Source organism: Peromyscus eremicus, chromosome 2, assembly GCF_949786415.1.
Source record: "Peromyscus eremicus chromosome 2, PerEre_H2_v1, whole genome shotgun sequence".
Taxonomy (NCBI): Eukaryota; Metazoa; Chordata; class Mammalia; order Rodentia; family Cricetidae; genus Peromyscus; species Peromyscus eremicus.
Genome location: NC_081417.1, coordinates 148037607 through 148053353, shown reverse-complemented (window position 1 = coordinate 148053353; position 15747 = coordinate 148037607). Strand labels below are relative to the sequence as shown.

The window sequence follows — 15747 nt, the reverse complement described above, 5'->3', positions numbered from 1 at the left end:
CCTGCTTATCCATCATGTGCTAGGTGGGGCAGTCTGGGACTGACGGTTCTCCTCAACTGAAATTGCTCTTTCATCATTTCAAGTAATAAAGCCCTGTTTTGTTTCACCCTGCTCTTTATTCAGAGTGTGAGAGGAAGCAGGACCAGCTGAATTTCCTGCTAGAACATGAAAGTGTCTTCTCAAATGCAGTCTTGCTTACCCAGGACACACTGAAAAGACTGGAAGAATGCCCAGAGATTAAAAGCTCTCAGAAGCAGGTAGGTGTCTCTGGTTCAACATCTCAGGAATCCAAGTTAGTATCCCTCACAGGGTGGAAATAGAAAAATGCAAAACACCCAGGGTTTCACTTTCCCTAATGAAGTGACCTCCCTTCTTTCCCAAAAGAAGGGTCTTGAAAGACTGCTAAGCAGTATATTTCCAAAAGGAAGTTGTATCTTGATCACCATGAGAGTCCAACTTTTTAATCAGTTGTTTTGTTTTGTTTTGAGACAGGGCCTTGCTCTGTAACCCAGACTGGTCTTGAACATCTTCCTGCTTCAGCCTCCAAGTGCTGGAATTCCAGGTTTGCACCATGGTGCCTTGTACCAAGCTTTTTTTTAGGCCACCAACCAACCCCCTAATCGTGACATAGAGACATATTATTAGTTATGAATACTCAGCCTTAGCCTAGGCTCATTTCTTGCTAGCTCTTATAACTTAATTTAACCTATTTCTTATAAATGGAGATGGAATTTTCTTGTCTCAACCTTCTGGTCCCAAATAAACACACAAAAGCTTGTATTAATTACAAAATGTTTGGCCAGTAGCTCGGCCTTATTACTTACTAGCTCTTACATTTAAATTAACCCATTTCTATTAGTCTATTTATTGCCACATGGCTGGGGCTTTACCCGTCCTCTAGCATCGTGCTTCTTGGGCAGCTTGCTGGTGTCTCTCCTGACTCTGCCCTCCTTCTTCCCAGCATTCTCAGTTTGGCTTTTCCACCTAACTTCCTGCCCAGTTACCAGCCTGTCAGCTTTTTATTAACCAATGAGCATAATCCACAGCAGTTTCTCTTCATCTATGTTTGCCTTTGGGCTTTTTAACTTTCTTTCTTTCTGTATGTCTTACCTTCCTGCTTTTTGTGTCTGGCTGGCTGGCCCCAGGCATCTCCCTCTCTTTCTTCTTCATTTTCTTCTCCTGAGCCTAGATTCCTCCTTCTACTTATTCTCTCTGCTCACCAGCCCCGCCTATCCCTCTTCTGCCTAGCTATTGGCCGTTTAGCTGTTTATTAGACCAATCAAGTGCCTTAGGCAGGCATGGTAAAACAGCAACATATTTTTACGTAATTAAACAAATGCAGCATAAACAAATGTAACACATATTTACATAGTTTAATATTCCACAACAAGGTAGTCTCAGATAACCCCAGATCAGAGAGGTAGACAACAGACACTCAGAACATGTACAAAGAGTATTTAGTAGAAGCACACAGCAAATGGTATCATATGAGGAATACAGTGGCCCTTTTGAATATTAAAAACACAATGATAAGCATTTGTTTAGTAATGTTGTGCTAAGGTTGATACATAACTTATCTCATTTAATCCTCAACAAAATTATGGGTCTATTTTTTTGTCCTGTTTTATGGTTGAAAATACAAAGAGGTGAAATAGCTTGACTAAGACACAGAGCACATAAGACTTAGAGCCAGAACAAAAACCCAAGGATTCTGACTTTATGTCTGGGCCTGAGGATAGAGCATAGGGCCTACCTTGTGACTGTAAAGTAAGTACTGTACTGCTGAGTACACCCTCAGCTCCAATTCTGACATTAGAGAACTGCACAGTGAGTTATCCTGATTCCAGCAGGGCAAAAGTGACCCATATGTGTAAACATGTTAGAAGTCTCCTGCCAGGAAGCTGCCAGATGGTTGTCATGCTGTTTCTTAGCTGCCCTTTTCTGTTTTCAGTAAGGTAACTGAGACCCATGCCCACCTGTGCTCTGCACACCTGACCCTGCAGATTCACTCCGCAGGCACTTAGAATCCCACCTGCTACCTCTGGGGAACCCGCTGAGAGCCCGGCAGGGGGCCGCCAGCAGGCTGACAGTCTGATGGGGAGTGGTAGAGTGAGGATCCTTTGCTGCTGTAGGCTTGTTGACTGCTAATTCTGTCAGGAAATGCCACCCAGCAGCATTTCCTTGTTTTCCTGGCTCATTGTAGGTTACATTTTAGAAAACAAATTCAAGATTTAGTATTGATTTTAACCATAGTAGCAAATAGCTGTCCATAGTCATAAGTCTCTGCCTTGAGAGTAATACTTTTACAAGACTGGGTCAACCCTGACGTCTCTCCCAGGGTTTCAGTCATAAATCCCTGCCACCCTTTGTCTGATTGCTCTGAAGGACGGTATGGCTTTATATTTTTGGCACTTGCGTGTTCTCTTCGCAGCTTAACCCATCGCTTTTGTCGTTGGTTTGTTACCGTGATAACTTCTAGACACACTTCCTCCTTTCCTCCCTTAGGGCTTTCTCCACTTCCCTTGGACAGCACTCCTTAGATCAGCAGTGCTCAGATTAGTAATACTCGTGTTTATTTGAACTGTGTCTCCGCCCTTTTTGGATAACACTGTACCTAAAAGTGCCCATTGCAGGAGCCAGAGAAATAGCCCAGTGGTTGAGAGTACTCATGCTTTTGCAGAGGATCTGGGTTCACTTCCCAGCACCCACATGGAGGTTCACAACCATCCATAACTCTAACCTCTGTGGACACTATGCACAAACACAATGTGCATACATACATGCAGGTAGAACACTCATACACATAAAAGAAAAATAAATTGCAAAAAATATATCTTTATGTGGGTCTGTTGGACACTTCCTTTTTTCTTTCTTTCCTTTCTAATTCTTGTTCTAATCTTCTAATGGCAGTCACTTTAACAGTGCTTTAGAAGAGCCCTGAGTCACTGCTGGTGATCATTACAGGCTTATGTTATTTCTTCCTCGATTTTAGAGGTCAGAGTACCAGCTTTAAAAATCACTTGGTGGCTGTACTTTAAACTGCCTATAATACATCTTTTGACTTCAGAAAGCAAAAGGAAATAGTCTTTAAGAACATAAGATTAAATTAAATGTAAGAGTGGAGGATGTAGCTCACGGTAGAAGTCTTGCCTAGTAAGCACAAGGCCCTGGATTTGATCTCCATCACTGCAAAAAAAATGAATTACTGGGTTAGGTTTAGGGTTGGGGAGCCATCTTGTTCCAGGCTTTCCTGCTCTCGTTCCTTCAGCGAGCTCTAAAGAGGCGTGCTTGGCTGCAGTGCACTGCACACTTGAAATGCACAATTTCACAAGTTTTCGTGTATGTCCAGAAACCATTATCACAGTCAAGGTGGACATGCAGCACCCCAAACCTTCTCATGGCCTTTGGTAATCCATCCCTCCATTCACCTATCCCTTTAATCAAGCTTCAACCTTTTCTATTCACAACCCTGGATATACAGGTATATAAAACAGATATGCAAATCCAACATTTTCTGATAATAAATCATCAAGAAATTTATTTTAAGATAATTCTTTGGTGTACATATAATTTCATCATTTATTACACAAAAGCAGATTTGCATACTAATGAGATGGATGTCTATTTTTATGTGAAGCATTAAATCTTGGCTGAATAGTTGATGCTACCGGATGCAGAGAGCATCTTCAGCATTTTCCGAGTTGATGACTACTTGGGCTTCCCAGTCGTGACTGCAGAGTGCTGCTTCATACAAAATGGCACAAGTTATGTTTCAGGCCATTTCAGAAGTGATGTGAAAGTGTTCTTAATCCCAAGTCAAAATTCATTTAACCTTTTTTAAAAAAATAAAATACAAGTTATCAATTTAAACAGCACCTTGAAAAATCAAGCATTCTAGTACAGCACAACCCCAAATGCACTAATTCAATACTCACGTTCTAGAAGTGGTGCTAGAAAAATATTCCAAGTCTTTGTTTTCCATAAACCATCTGTGTCTGCAAGCAGAAAACGTGGTGAGAGCAGTAAAAGCCCGGTAGTTCCTAGAAGCAGTATCTTGACTGGTCACTGAGGTGCTTGAAGGAGCCTTGGTGGCACCGCCTGGCAGGCCAGTGTGTGCGGACAAATTGTATACAAATATGTTCAGAACCGAGGCTCCAGTGAGGTCGCACTATCAGACCAAGTGAGCACTGCCAGGAACCCCACAGATTATTACCCCTTTGATTTTAACTTGGATTTTTTTTACTGTTGCATGGTCAGAAACATTTTATTGCCAAATCTTTTGTAATATTGCCTCCCCTCCCCCACCACACACAGTTCTCTGATCCCAGTTGGGCCAGGCTCTGGGTAACCATTGATTGGCCTTCTATCAATTTAGATTAGTTTGTGTTTTCTAGAGTTTCACATAAATGGAGTCTGGGGGGTCGGTTTCCTTCCCATACTTTGTTGAGATCTGTCCATGCTATTATATGTTCATTCCTTCTTCTGGCTGGGTTGCTCCATTGCAAGCCTAATAGTTTATTTGCCTGGCTTGACTACTTCCTTTTGACCTTGAACAACCTAGTCTTTGTAAGGCTTGGTTTCTTATTTTATAAAATGGGAATGTCACCAGGTACCACCTTGTAGGGTCATCATGACATAATTAGGATTATTTATGTGGTATTCTCTACAAAATGCCAGGCATACCACAGGAGCTCAGTAGGTAGCAACTGCTGCCTTGGTTTGTAATTATCTCAGTTCTTGTTGGCCTCAACAGCCTCTATGCCCCCTTTTCACTGTGTGCCTCATAGTGTCCTAGTGCTGTGTGCTTCACTCTGACACACGAGATGTTCGTGTGACCCTAGGCTTCATCTATCAGGCATGTTTTCAGAGACATACTAGCCTCTTGAGTGGAAGTAGCTTCCTGAATTGCAGGGGTGGAGTCTCAGACAAAGTCCTTGGTCTCTAGAACAATAGTGTGTCCTGTGTGGTCTGGAGTGCTGGTTAAGATGTGAGCCTCCAGAGTCTAGTCATGGTAGAGCTTGGGAATCTGCCTTTAACAGCGTCCTCAGTGGGCTGCCATCTTGGTGTCTGTGGGCCATGAACCGTATTTTGAGAAGCACTGCTGAAGTCAATGGCCTCAAGACTACTATAGTAAGTGGTGGCAGAGGACATGATGCCTGTATCCTAAAAGGCTATAGAGTAGTGGTTCTCAACCTTCCTAATGCTGTGACCCTTTAATACAGTTCTTCATGTTGTAGTGACCCCCAGTATAAAATTATTTCGTTGCTACTTCATAACTAATTTGCTACTCTTACAAATCCTAATGTAAATATCTGTGGTTTTCGATGGTCTTAGGAAACTCCTGTGAAAGGGGTTCCGACCCACAGGTTGAGAACTGCTGCAGAGAGCACCCATTTTCTCCAAGTGTCGCTCTGCTTGCCTTTGATTCGGCAATTGTTCAGTGAGCAACTGCTGTGAACCAGGCAACCCTGACCCTGAGACTACAGAGTATTCATCCTTCCAGAGTATAGCCAGCTCCTGGTGGGGCCCTGCTGGAAGACTTCTGTGAGGAGAGTATTCAAGAACTAGTCCTCGGAGTAGCATATTTTAAGCTCCAGCACAACTGTAGGGTTTGGCTTTTCTCATTGGCGTTGCTGGTTTTCCTGTTCTTACGTTTTTAGCTCCCAGGGAACTTTGAATGTTATTGGGCTAATCATCATGATGTAACTTGACACCATTAAAAATACTCCCATTGTGTGTGCCATTTGAGGCCTGCTGCCACTGGTGAGTGGCACCAGATTCTGGTTGAAACACACAGATGCAAGGTGTACAGATGACCTGGACTGAGTTCAGGGAGAACTTGGGCTCCTGGTGTCCTGATATGTTTATCTCCCAAGCTACCTGATGAAAGGTGGCAAAGCCATTCCCTAAGCAATGATTGCTGAAACAGAGAGGCAGGGCGCTGGAACCCAGAGAATCTCCACAGCCAGAACTGATCACAACAGGTCTCCTGGGGCTGGGGTGCGGGAGCATCTCCTGCCAGACTGTGCACTGTAATGCCACTACCGTTAAAGAAAGCAAGTGGTAAAACCTGTTTCAAGCCAGCCCATACTTTCCTTCAGTTTGTGCTGTAACTTTGAATTGTCTTCTTCCTTTATCCCTGGCGAGTCTCTGCTTTTAGTTAATTGTGTATATAGCAAAGCAATCTTTGTCAGGAATAAGAAGCTAACTTCTCCACTATTGGATTTCTGGACTGTCTTATTTCACTTTCAAATCTGACGTCCTAGGAAGACCCCCAGAGCTGGAGACCAGGGAGCATTCCCTCTCCTTCAGCTGCATCTCAGAGGCAGCTGGTGTCCTGCTCTGTGAGTCTGATGTTCTCGGCAGTGGCACTGCTTTGCCTTGTGGTATGGTGCGGCTTTTTGTCGTAAGGACAGTGCTCACTGGCTGGGCTAACCCTCTCAGAGCAAGTAACCGGCTGGCCATCAGTTCACAGGTCTACAAGAGGGGAAAGTCAGTTGGTGTTTTCCAGATCGCCTCTGTACATCAAGTCTGGGCCACACAGCTAGAGCTCTAGGAAGACTTGCAGTTGTAGAAAAAGGTTCAGTTAAACTTGGTGTGAGCACTGTGTACTGGTCTCCGAAGTAAGGATGGTGTGCATATTACCTGTGTCCTACTCAGTGTTCAGTGACTGGTTCTGGTAGGTCCGGGGCATCCAGTGCAGATGGACTTAATGTATCCAGTGTTTCATTCAGACTACTCTGCTTGCTGCCCTGTGACCTTTGGTAAGTTCCTTAGCCTCTCCAGTGCTCATCTAAAATAGCAGAAGGAATGCATCCTGGGGTAGTGTGAGGAGTAAAGAAGACAGCAAGTCTACACTCAGTCCAGGATGGTGTGGAACTATTATTTATGGTCTGTATTGTTTCTTTTTATTTATTTTTGGTGCCAGGGATTGAGCAGGGCCTGATGTATGCTAAACAGAGCTACACCCCAGCCCCATCTTTATCATTATTGCTGTCCCCTGGCCCTCAGCATGGCAGGGAGGGCCTGGCTGTCACTCAAACAAATGTGAAAGTCCTAGGCGGAAGCAGTTGATAATGAAAAGGCTTGAGTGAAGGGACAGATTCGATGCTTTGCCTGGGTTGTAGAAGGAGAACTGGCTGCCTCATCTTTAAATGTGTATACCTGTATTTCACTTGGTAATTTTGACTACTTGTGTGAACATGTGTTGACGTGGATTTACTAAAGTACCTTTAACCCCTTAAGAGTCAAAGAAGTTGTAGTGTTTGGTTGAAGAACTTGGCCCCAGTGACAAGGCTGTATTTTACTGGGGATCTTGGAGTTACATCACATGGTAGCAGCTCTGCACAATATATGGCACCCTCTCGGCACCCCTGTCTGGGCAGAGTGCTGTTGCAGAAGGGGGCCTGCTACACTACAGAACGCCTGCAGCCTGGAGTGCTAGCTCTGATGTGGATGCCCAGTCAGTGCTGGAGTGAAGAGCAGGACTGTCCAGGCAGCTGACGGTTCCCTCCTGCCCTCCCATCAGCCCGCTCCTGCTTCTCCTCCCAGGTGGTCACCCAGCACCACTGCTGAGCAATGAAGTTAACAAATGTTTTCATTTCACCGCTGAGTAGTTCTGCAGAGGGAGAGACAGCAGACGAGAGCACTTCAGAAGCCACTGTTGGCGGAAGCTCCATTCCCCTCAGCTCAGATGATAATGCCAGCCACAGTCGATACCCAGAGAGAGTGTGGACTAGTGAGAGAGCCGTAGGTGAACAAAGGAAACAGCCTGGCCTGGGGTGGAATAAGATGGCTGTGTGATCTCAGTAAGAAAGGAAGGAAGGAAGAAAAGGAAAACAGGAAGCGGTGTGTTTACTGAGGGTGTTAGGAGTGAGGAGTGACACTGAGCTACCTCTTCCACTGCACCATTCAGCAGCCTGGAAACAGCAGTACTTATTCCCACAGCTTCTGCAGGTCAGGAGTTCAGGTGGAGCCTGCCTGGTCCCTGATTTAAGTCTCACAAGGCTGCAGCTGGGGTGTCAGCCAGCTACTGCTGTCTCCAGGCTCAAGCTCCCCAGAACCTTAGTGAGTTCCAGAAGGTGTGCTTTTATACTACACTCTGCTGCAATTGGACCTGATCCTTCTTTCCTGGGATCTCTTCCCTAGGGCAGTTCAAACATGGTGGCTGGCATCTCCCAGAACAAGGCAGAGAGGGACAGCAGGTGAGCAGAGCAAGCCCATGCTTCCCCTGTCTCTTACATGCACACATGTGCTCATGGGCCAGACAGAAAAGCATAGTAACCCTAACTCCCAAAGGCTTATCCCATTGCTTCTGCCATAGGCTCTTCTTGAGAAGTAGGTCATGAGGCTCAGCCCAAGGGTGTAGATATCTGGAGGCCGAGGCCTTGGGAGCTGTTTTGCATGTTGTTGACCCCAGAATCTCTACTGCTATTAGTGAAGGGTGTTCTAAAGAGATGGTAGACCAACTAACAAAAAGCATGCGAAGTTGAATTAGTTTGGCCAAAGGGGATTTAAGCATTCACCTGATGTCTTTATTTCTTGTTCATTGTTTTTACAGTAGACAATATGCTACCTAAGGTTAATGGAAATTATTTCTAAAATATTTATGTAGATTTTTTTTTTTTAATGTGTGTGCACCTGTGTAGATGTAGTTTGTGTTCAGGTGCCTGCAGAAGCCAGAAGAGAAGGGTATCAGATCCTCTAGAACTGTAGTTATAGGTGGTTGTGAACGTCCCAACATGGGTGCTGGAGCCTGAACTCTGGTCCTCTCTGTAAGAGCAGCAAGTGCTCTTAGTCATGGAAGTGTAGATTATTAAACTAGGTTTTTGTCCATGGTTACTTTTGGAGGAGACCAAAACCATAAGAAACCCCTTTTAAAGGTTAATATAAAAGTATACATGCAACTGTATGAAGGAATTATGTTTTGGTAACTTCAAGTTTTCAAAATAAATTTTTGTTAAAATAGAAATATTAACTCTACCTTCCATTGGTCTTCCTCTCATTTACATAAGAGATGTCCTGTCAGGTCAAAGAAAGGCATGTTAATTTTGTTTATTTTGCCACTGGGATTGCTGATACTTTGCTGTGATCTGAAATATTCAAGGTTATGGTCCTGAGACCTGGAGTCTAAGGCATATCTCGCAGAGTAATGTGGCTCTGGATCAGAAGGGGCCTGGAATATGTCAGGGAAAGAAGCAAGGGTTGGCAGGCAGGAGGCTGGGGCCAGCTAGGCTGTGTAACAATTCCCAGTCTCCTCAAAATAATGTTTTAGATCCTGCTGTGGTTATGGATTTGGGAGAAAGCTGAAAGGGGCTGACCACAAAGATGGGTTTTTAACCATAGTACTTCAGGATCCCTGAAGTCAGGAAACCTTGGCACCAAGGTGGAGTGATGCCTAATGCTATTGGAAGGTCAGCACGAGGCAAGAGGCAGGACAGGCTGTGTGTGAGTGTTGCTTCCAGAGGAAACTTTGACACTTTCCTGTCTAGAGCAGAAGCAGCCATTACCATGGGGTAATTAATATGTGAATCATGTTCTCTGACAGCTGGCACCTATAAGCCAACACATTGTTAGCCTTATTACAGAATATATCTAAAAGTAATAAGGCCCATGTCTTTCTAAATAGTCTATCATTCAGAATGTAAATGACTTAAAGTGTTCTTTTTTCCTAACTCCCAAGATTTTAATTGCATTCTCAAATAGTAAAATGACAGTTCATTCAATTTGAAATTCAGATATCTTTGCCTGGGAAATATCCAGTGTCTTAAGATTCAGAAAGGTCTAATTAGGCAAGAAGTGCATTGCATTCGTTAGACATATACTGCACACCTACTATGTGGCGGGCTGTGCTTCTTGCTGAGGCTGTAGAGTCCTGGGAGCATGTTTGCTGCCTTCCCAAAAGTCTCCAAGGAGAAAGCGGTCATGAAACATTTACAGCATGTGTGTCCAGTACAGGGAGGACTAGCAGGGAGGAAGTGGGCCTGTGAGGTCCTGAAGGAAGGCTTAGGGGATGGGAGTGGGTGCCCTGGCAATTGAGCTGGTTGGGTTGCTGTACTTACAAGCTGGTGCAGTGAGTGAAGGGCTGAGGGAGAGGTGTGAGGTCAAGTTGTCAGAGCCCTTACACCATAGATGTAGTTCTTGTGGGTAATTAGTCTCTCTTTCTCTCTGGGCACTTGGTTCACAGACCATAATGGGATGTCTCAAGGATGAAGGAGGAGGCTCAGTATTCCAGAGAATCCTGGACAAAGTGCACGATGGGAGCCTAGATGTGCAGGTGGTCTTGTCTCTGATGAGACTGTACCAGGAGTCCACACCTGCAGAGAAGGTGTCTCAGCTTCAGCCAAAAGGTAGGAGGGCATTCTGGCCACCTGGGTGACCCAGCTTTTAGAGTTCCAGCCAGTGATGTGTATCGTTGGTGGCTTTCATGTAGGTTCTTGTGCCATCCCAAAAGCTGCATGTTAAATATGTACAGTCTCCATGTGAGTCTCCGTTTCAGCCCTAGTTATCTAGGCTGGCACCTCAGCAAACTGAGGCTACTGTCACTGTCCTCATGCCTTTCAAAGAGCCAAATGTCCAAAGCAGTGCCTCAAGTGACTGGTTCGCTGCCAGAACTTAAAGCTGAAGTTGCTCTCATTTGGGTTAGGTACAAAGCAGTGGCCTTGCCTACCAGAAGTTAACCTCTGGCTGCCTCTGAAGCTTTGTATTTCGACAGATAAATGAAACATTTTTCCTTTCATAGAGTTTAAACAGAATAATAAAGTATTTTCCTCTCCAAAAGTGATTCTGCATTCAGGTGCACCGAAGCACTTTACTATTCTGTTAGATCTCTCTCGACAGACCACACTGTCATTTTCTTCAAATTGACTAGCTTCTCTTGTGTGTCTCTAATTCTTTCTCCCCCAGGGAGCTCAGGGGAGGGAAAGACCTTGTCTGTTCTGTTACTGGAACACAAAGAGGACCTGATCCAGTGTATAACACAGCTCAGACCTATTGTGGAGTTCCTGGAAACAGCCAAGGAGGAATTCCTGCCTGTCTCCGAAAAAAGGGTAACTGTGTCAAGCCTCTGCCCCCTTCTGAACTTCTGCAGAGCATCTTCCTGGCACCTTTGCTGCACGAGGTGCTTTCTGCCTTGTGATGTTTTGATACCTTCTGCGTAGTAATCACCTTGGCTGATTGGAGGTTCCTGTGGCATGCTCCTTTCCATTTCTTGCCATAGCTCTGCAGCACGTGGCCACTGGGCAGGTGGATGGGCAGATGACACTGCTGCTGCTGTGACTCTGACTTCACGGGACGCCGTTGTAGCAAGAGTTGAATGTCGTGGCACATTTGTAATTGTGATGCTTTTCATATTTACAGAAGTGATACATGGTTAATATGTAGATACACAAGAAAACAAGCAAAAGTAAATTTGTAAAAAATCGAGAGGCTCCTGCTAGCAGCTTGTGCTTCCCTTTGTCTCCTTGGAGTCCTGGATGAGACAGTACAAACTCTTGGCTCTTCCCTGCTACCACACATCTCCTATCTGCACTAAGGGATGGGGGAGCATTATATCCTAATGGGCATCCCATGACTCATTCACTCTTTATTCTTGGGCATTTGTTGCCACTACTTTGTCTTATAAATGATGTTGTAGAGGACATCCTTGCAGGCAAAGCTCTGCAGACTTCTCGATATTATTTCCGTAGGGTAATTTTTAAATGGAATTTTAGAATAGAGTGTAAAAGTCTTTGTGGACATTGTCAAATTGCCCTTCAGGAAGGTCATAGCAGTTTATTCTCCCAACAGCTAGCTGCTAAAACCCTCATAAAACTGCTGGCATGACTTCTTAGGGCAACTAGATAACTGTATTTGTTGGTGTTATCGATTTCAACTTTGTGCTAAAAATATGTCTGTCTAGAAGGAAGGGTGGGGGGAGAGAACTTTCGTGGCATTACTTCTTAAAACTGAGAGAGTGACTTAGATGCTCAGGAGAGATGGTTTCCAAACCAATGGTGTTGATAGCACTGTGTTCACAGTGGTCTGGGTCCTAGATTCCATCTGCCTGAGCCATCTTAGGTTGGCTATCCAGGCAGACAGACAGTTGGGGAAGCTTCTAATCTCAAAAATGTATTTTAGAAATTGATGTTTTAAAGTTCTGTAAAATTCATAGACAGTGCTAATATGGTGGGAATGAGCTGGTGTTTGCCTCCTGAGGTTTCAGATTAGGTGAAATCTTAGGCACTCAGTTTCAGCAAGTTGCTTATTGCACCAGAAGCCTCTGATTCCCTTTTGAGAGATTTCATTCGATTATTCCCCCCAGCTCTTTCCTGATGAGCTAGGCTGAAAGTGGCCTTTGAGCTGTTCCATTATCTTGTAAAACAGCACTTAGAGGTGGAACCAGCCCCAGCCCTGAGCTCTGCTGCAGGATAGACCACACTGTCATTTTCTTCTGTCACTTTCGGTTTACTTGACGAAAAAGGCTGGGCAGAACTTAAATTAGTTGCAAATCACAGCAACACTTCTTAAGCTGGGGTCATACAGCCGCAGCAGCTGCTCCTAGAAGACTCAGAAGCCCAGCCAAGCCGACTCCAGAAGTGAATGTTGAGTTCATGGCCACAGTGTCATGGCACCGTGGGGAAGGAGCACAGGCCTTTCAGAACTTCTTTTATGAAATTATGCTTTTCATGCTTTATCTGTAAAAGCCTTGAGTTCTTTCTATGAAAAAATGAGAAAGAAAAATTTCTTACTTCAGGGCATAAGCATAGCAATTGCTATAGTTGCCTTTTGCTTGCTGCATATGGCCTGCTAAGTGATGTACTAAAGACTTCTGCTGTTCCTAAATTTTCCTTCTGAGCAGCTCTATAACTTCATGGACAGAGACGATCCTCCTAAGAACTGGGAGCTTGAGGAGGCTGAGGCTCTGCTGAGCTCACCTGGGCTCTGCTGGGCTTGAGCACACTGAGAACATCCTTACCACTGTGCAGATGGCTTGTTGGTGATGGCAGCACACTTCTGAAGGAGCATGTGTGTCCTTAGCAGTCACACCAGGCTCTGTAAGCAGCAGCCTCATCTCACAGGATCCTCAGAAGGACAGTTCAGGAGTTGGTGCAGTTGTCTTCATTTGCAGCTGGGGAAAACGAGCTTCCAAGAATCATGTAACTTGCCCAAAGTCACACAGCATGAATAGCTAGAACTGGGGTACAAAGTGGGTCAGTCTGGCCATAAGAGCCATCCCTGAGCTGCTTTGTTGGGCATCAGAAGGCTGCTTAAGAGTGAAGGGTTGGTGCTGAAGTCACTACAGGTTTTTAAATACAGGCTCTTAAATTTTAAATTATGATTTTCTTAGTCGATATCTACCATATATTAGACTTTATCCAAAGAAAAATGACTAACAGGGAATCTGACAACTTGATTATCATATATATGTGTGTGTGTGTGTGTGTGTGTGTGTGTGTGTGTGTGTGTGTGTATTCCTTTCATATGTAGAAAGCCAATTTGGTTTTAAAGCTCAATTTGTTATTTTATAACAGAGCTAATTTGATAATGGCAGCTGCTGGCATGCTTCTGTGACTAATCTGCTTGACTGTCTCCTGAGAGCAGACATTTCCCAGAGGAAGGCTCACAGCTCAGTTGCTGTGGATCCATGGACCAAATACATTGAAATAATCTGCTCTCTTAATTCTGTAAGAGCCATACTATGCATATTGCACTGTGGTCCATTAAGAAATAGTTCTGTGCCAGGGTGTGGTGGCGCACACTTTTAATCCAGCACGTGGGAGGCAGAGGCAGGTAGATCTCTGTGAGTTTGAGGCCAACCTGGTCTACAAGGTCTAGGACAGCCAGGATTGTTATACAGAGAAACCCTTGTAGTAATATATTGTATACCCTAATAAACTTGCCTGAGGTAAGAACTAGTGGCTGGCTGTTCTGTTTCTCTGATCCTCAGGCAAGTTTATTAGGGCACACAATATATCACTACAGACCCTGTCTCGAAAGAAAAGAAATAGTTCTGTGGCACTAGGAAAATGTCTGTCATATGTTTAATTGTTCAGCATATTTTCTAGAGCCTTGTGACCCTTTTGTCAGAAAACCCATTGACAAACCAAGAAAGATCAAGGGAAACTGACTGTTGCGTCGTGAGTGGAGCTGAAATGTGTGGCCATTGAGAGGCTGGGGAGATGGGTTGGTGGGTAAGAGAGCTGCATGAGCGTGAGGACCTGAGTGTGGATCCCAGCACCCGTGTACTAAATAGGCAGAGTCACCATGTGTGCCTGTAGGTGGGGGTGCTGGGGGTGGGGCAGAGAGAGATCACTGGGGCTGGCAGGCCAAGATCTGAGTTCAGTGAAAGACCCTAGTCTCAAGAGAATAAGGTAGAAGTTGATAGAACAGGACACCCAGGTCTTCCTCTGGCCTTTGCATGTACAGAGCATAGGAGTGTGTGTGTGCGCGCGTGTGTGTCACAGCACAGGAGTATAGGCATGTATACACACAAACCCACAAAGCCTAGGGGCACACACTGTAACCTCATTGCTCAGGAGGTTGAAGCAGGAGAATTTCCCTGAATTTGAGGCCAAACTGTGTTGCAGAGTGAGTACCAGGACAGATAGGACAGCCATAGTAAGACCTAGTCTCTACAAACAAAAGATTTTACAAGAAAATAATCTGAAAGAACACTTTATTGTTTTGTAACCAGAGACTAAAGTTTTTTTAGTATTCAAATAAAGTAGAAGTCCATAAACAGAATTGAATGTGGAACAGAGATAGTGTTAAGTGTTTAACAGTGTTGAGCGCTGGCCTGTTTCTCAGTCTTGGTGTCTCAAGCAGAGAGGATCCAAAGAGCTGGTCAGATGTGCACTACTTCCTGGACTATACCAGCCAAGTGTGAAGGGCTTTCAGCTGGCTGTGCTGGTGCACACCTGTACCTCTAGCACTTGAGAGGCTGAAGCAGGAGGATTGCCATGAGTTCAAGTTAAGCCTGGGCTATATAACAAATACTAGGCCAGTCCTGTTTCTAAAAAAGGTTTTCAGACAGTGCAAGCTATTGGAAGCAAAGGACTTACTGCTGGGGAAGAGTTTCATAGAGCTATTTGTTTGGAGAATGTTTGAGATTTAAAAAAAACAAAAACAAAACAGAAAAAAGGACTCTGACAAAAAGTAGTGCTGGAGACCAGCTGGGGAGGGCTTGGAGATGGCATCCGGTAAGGCTCTCTTGCTGGCTTTCCGGCAGTGTTCGATCCATTTTGAATTGCAGTAACAGTGTCTGCCTGATTGCATGCCCCTGCAGGTGATTCTGAACTGCTGTGAGGGCAGAACACCCAAGGAGACGATAGAGAAGCTGTTGCACAGAATGGCTGAAGAGAAGACCCTGCCTGCGGAGAGCCTGGTAAAACTCCTCCAGGCTGTGAGGACAGCGTTCCCAAACCTGGGCCTCCTGCTGGAGAATTTGCAGAAAGTAGCGGAGTCACCTAGCACTGCAGGTACGAGTTAATTGTTCAGTCTCTGGACAGGAGCTGCTTGTACAGAAAATCACAGTTTAAAGCTCCCTCCTGGCCCCATGCTGGGAAGAAGAGCTGTGTTAAGGAATGGCGTTGCATTGCGAAGCAAGCTCGCTGTCAGATTAGTTGGAATCTGAGGACTCTTCTTCATTAAGCTCCCTCCTAGGGTCTCTATGGTTCAGGCTTATTAATGGACCCTCCTCCCACAGGGCTAGCCAGGGTCACCTGTGAAACTGAACAGAGGACAGAGGGGCCCAGGAGGCTGTGCATC

At 44.9% G+C, this 15747-nt stretch overlaps 1 protein-coding gene across 1 annotated transcript in view; it reads left to right on the top strand.

Annotated features, from left to right (window-relative positions):
- The window catches only part of Zbtb40 (zinc finger and BTB domain containing 40), a 69910-nt gene that overhangs the window by 31155 nt on the left and 23008 nt on the right, over positions 1 to 15747 (top strand). The window contains exons 3-6 of the mRNA XM_059255215.1: positions 124 to 257; positions 10187 to 10349; positions 10906 to 11048; positions 15266 to 15458. Coding sequence (XP_059111198.1) covers positions 124 to 257; positions 10187 to 10349; positions 10906 to 11048; positions 15266 to 15458 — 633 coding nt within the window. The remainder of the gene's footprint in view (positions 1 to 123; positions 258 to 10186; positions 10350 to 10905; positions 11049 to 15265; positions 15459 to 15747) is intronic.